The sequence below is a fragment of the Triticum dicoccoides genome, chromosome 2B (assembly GCF_002162155.2).
Source record: "Triticum dicoccoides isolate Atlit2015 ecotype Zavitan chromosome 2B, WEW_v2.0, whole genome shotgun sequence".
Taxonomy (NCBI): Eukaryota; Viridiplantae; Streptophyta; class Magnoliopsida; order Poales; family Poaceae; genus Triticum; species Triticum dicoccoides.
Genome location: NC_041383.1, coordinates 170,280,031 through 170,283,576, shown reverse-complemented (window position 1 = coordinate 170,283,576; position 3,546 = coordinate 170,280,031). Strand labels below are relative to the sequence as shown.

The following is a 3,546-nucleotide window of genomic DNA, read 5'->3' as shown; positions in this document are numbered from 1 at the left end:
TACAGTATTGTGCCAAAAATCACTAATTCTAAGACTATTTAAAAATAACACTAGTCGCTCGGTTTGGCCGTTTTGATGATGATTATGACAAAATGTTCAACGGAAATGTTGGGACTGTCAACCACTAAAGAACCTGACTCCTTTGTACAGTAGTAATGGCAGGTCGATACCTTTCATTTCCCTTCACGGCTAATCTGAACCTACACTCAAAGTTGCACGCTCAGATGAAAGTTAAACGGACCAGTTTTATTCATGACGAACTCAGCCAGACGTGTGAATCTGTTTGCCCGTGACAATCTGCTCGCTACACTGTACAAACTCCGTCCAAGAATTGGCGTCAGGCGTCGAGTCTTGTGATGATCATCGGTAGCCCGTACTTTGGCCGCAGCGTGATGACGTCGGTCGGCGCGTGCACGTAGCTCGCTGAGAGCGACAGCGCAAACCTCCGGAGGATGACGGCGACCTCGGCCTTGGCCTGGACCATGGCGAAGTTCTGCCCGATGCACGTCCTCGGACCCATGGAGAAGGACAAGAGCGCGTTGACGTGGCTCGCGGCCCGGGCGGCGCCGCCGCCAGCGTCGAACCTCATCGGATTGAACTCGTCGGCGTCCTCGCCCCACACCTCCTTGTCCCGGTGTATCGTCGCGATGGGGATGGTCAGGAGCGCGTCCCTCGGCACGGTGACGCCGCCGAGCTCCACCTCCGACCTCGTCCTCCTCCGGATGAGCGGGACCGGGCTGTACAGCCGCAGCGTCTCCAGCAGGAACAGGTTCACCAGCCTCAGCCTGCTGAGCGTGTCGTAGGTGAGGACCTGATGATCCCGGCCGCACTCCCGCAGCACCTCCTCCCTGAGCCTCTGCTGCCACTCCGGGTGCGTGCCCAGCAGGAACATGGTCCAGTTGAGCATGTGCAGGCTCGTCTCCTGCCCGGCGAAGAAGAAGGTCTTGCACTCGTCGATCATCTCGTCCATGCTCAGCAGCGGCGCCTGCCCGTGCTCCGGCGCGCACGCCTCCAGCATCAGCCCCAGCAGGTCGCTCCCGTAGCCGTCCGTGTCCTTGGCGGCGAGCCTGTTCTCGATGATCTCCACCAGCGTGCTTCTCATCATCTTGTTCAGCTTCCACAGCCTCATGTTCTTTTTGGTAGGCACGAACCTGGGAAACAATCAAACAAATCAACGTGAGACGCCAGACTTGAGCGTGCATGCATCACTGTGCTTGATCTGTGGTGTACCTGAATCCTGGAATGTAGTCGGTCCAGAGGGTCGAGAAGGCGATGAACTGGATCTCGTTCAGCGCCAGGAAGATCTTCCTGCCCTCTCTGTAGCTGCTCCCGAACGCGGTGCGCGAGATCACATCCGCGGTTAGCTCCTCGAACTGGCTAGTCAGCCCGATCTCCTGGCAATCCTTCTTGCCCTGAGTAGCCAACTGCGCCTCCCACCGGGACGCCATCGACAGCACACAGTCCACCATTGTCGACGTCATCACCTATATATTGTAGAGCTTGTATTGTATGTATGTATTGTATACTAGTATACTAATAGTAAGATGCCCGTGCAGTTTAGCCAAGGCAGCACATTACATTCTTGTGGAGTTGTGCATGCATGTGCGTACCTTGAGCTTGTCCACGTTGAAGGCCGGGTGCACGACCTTCTTGTGGCGGTGCCAGACATCGCCGTCGGTCATGACGAGGCCCTTGCCCACCAGCCGGACGATGGGATTCATCCGGTTCTTGGGGAACAGCCCCGTCCGGTCCGAGAGCAGCTGCTTCGCCATGCCCAAGTCGGCCACGCAGATGTTGGGCGTCGACCCGAACCAGTACAGGAACACGCGCCCTGCAACCCCGCACGAACTGGCCATTCTCAAAACACCATGACGCTGCAGACTAGCTACTTCGGATGCCAAGTATGTTACCGTAGAGGGGGATCCATTCGCGGAACTGGGGCTGGGAGATGGGGATGAAGTCGTGGGACGACACGTCCAGCACGAGGCCGGCGCCGGCCGCGCGGAGCCGCCGGATGTCGCCGAGGTTGCCGACGAAGAACCTGTACCCCGGCCCGCGCACGCCCTGCCGCGCCAGCCTCCTGGCGATGGCGCGCGGCCTCCACACCAGGCGCACCAGCGCGTTGAACAGGCACGAGGCCAGCACGGCCGCCGAGAGCGCCACCGAGACCGTCCAGACGGTGGCGGCCATGGCCATGGTCATCACATCAATGAGCTGGGCGCAGCTGCTGCATGCGTGCCTGGCAAGTGCGTACACCATGGAGGTTGAGTACATGCAATTGTGGTGAAATTTCAATGGCGCGGTGCATAGGGAGTTCCGGTAAGAAGTTGGACACTTACTGGGCGCTGGTGGACGGTGGTATCCTTGGTTGCTTGTCCTCTGCGCGTTTTCGTATATGTAGACGTAATGCGATCGATCCCATGACTGATTAGATTATGGTTCTCGATTGAGACCCGTGATTTCATGGTGACGGACTGACTGATAGACGATGGGGCACGAGCTAAGCACCCATGCGTGAACAAACTCGTTTCCAAACCGCAAGAGCTCCAACAATCCCAACAGGACAAATGACGGTTCTTCTCTTGTGAGAACTTGCTCCGAAATTCCTTCGGATCTGACCGTACTTCTCTTCTGAGAACTAGGAGTCTTCTCCTGACTTGGGCGAAAAAGATACTCGGTCTTCTGTTAAAAAAAAAACTCAGTCTCACGCATGGTTTTGACCTTGATCAAAGGACATCTTCAAGTGCGGGCCCTTAAAATGCCCACAAATATTTGGGCCTTGATCTAAAGCCATCCAGCCGCATCGGTCCGCTGATGCCTCCGCGTGTCTGAATTTTTGTAAATCGGAACCAAGCCTATAGGAGATTTATGAGAGTCCGGATATCCGTCTGGTCTATCTTTTTTTAAGGGTCGTCTAGTCTATCAAAAGCCATCACGTGCCCCACACCACAACGCCACTCTCCTCTCGTCTATACAACAGGGCGGAAGACCGCTGCTATTTGGCAGAAGAAGTGATTAAAACAGGTTTTAGAAATTGGGCCCAACTTGTGAGAGTTGCTATTTTGTGGAAACAAGGGAATATCACATGATAAAATATAGACAAATAGCAACACTATTTGGCAAAAGGACATTTGAGGTATATCATTGGATGGTCAACTCTCGTATCTGTGTCCGTGGATCGATAATGAGTCCGATTTGACGGACAACATTGAAGATGCCCTAAGGTTTTATATTGCCCGTGCATTAATTTTGACATTTTTATTGAATAATACAATATTGCTTTGTGAAAAGTACATCTTCCAACTATAAATGTTGTGAAGGTCACATTATCAACAAAACCACTCAAAACAGTCCAAAGGACTTTTAAGAGTTGAGCAACCATTTATAAACTCCAAGCAATGACCGAGAGCTGAAAATACCCCCCAAAAAAACTTAAAATTAGGTCGCATCGTCAACAAAACCACTCAAAACAGTCCAAGGGAGTTTTTAGAGTTGATCAACCATTTATAAACTTCAAGCAACGACTGAGAGCCGAAATTCCCTCTT

The 3,546-nt window shown here is 53.3% G+C and overlaps 1 protein-coding gene across 1 annotated transcript; it reads right to left on the bottom strand.

Annotated features, from left to right (window-relative positions):
- Window positions 1-337: 337 nt before the first annotated feature.
- On the bottom strand, window positions 338-2,259 carry LOC119360741 (cytochrome P450 709B2-like). Its single transcript, XM_037626255.1, has 4 exons — window positions 1,911-2,259; window positions 1,611-1,831; window positions 1,231-1,484; window positions 338-1,151 (listed from the first exon to the last, which is right to left on the bottom strand). Exons 1-4 carry the CDS (start codon window positions 2,257-2,259, stop codon window positions 338-340), a joined length of 1,638 nt encoding a protein of 545 aa, XP_037482152.1.
- Between the last annotated feature and the right edge of the window lie 1,287 nt (window positions 2,260-3,546).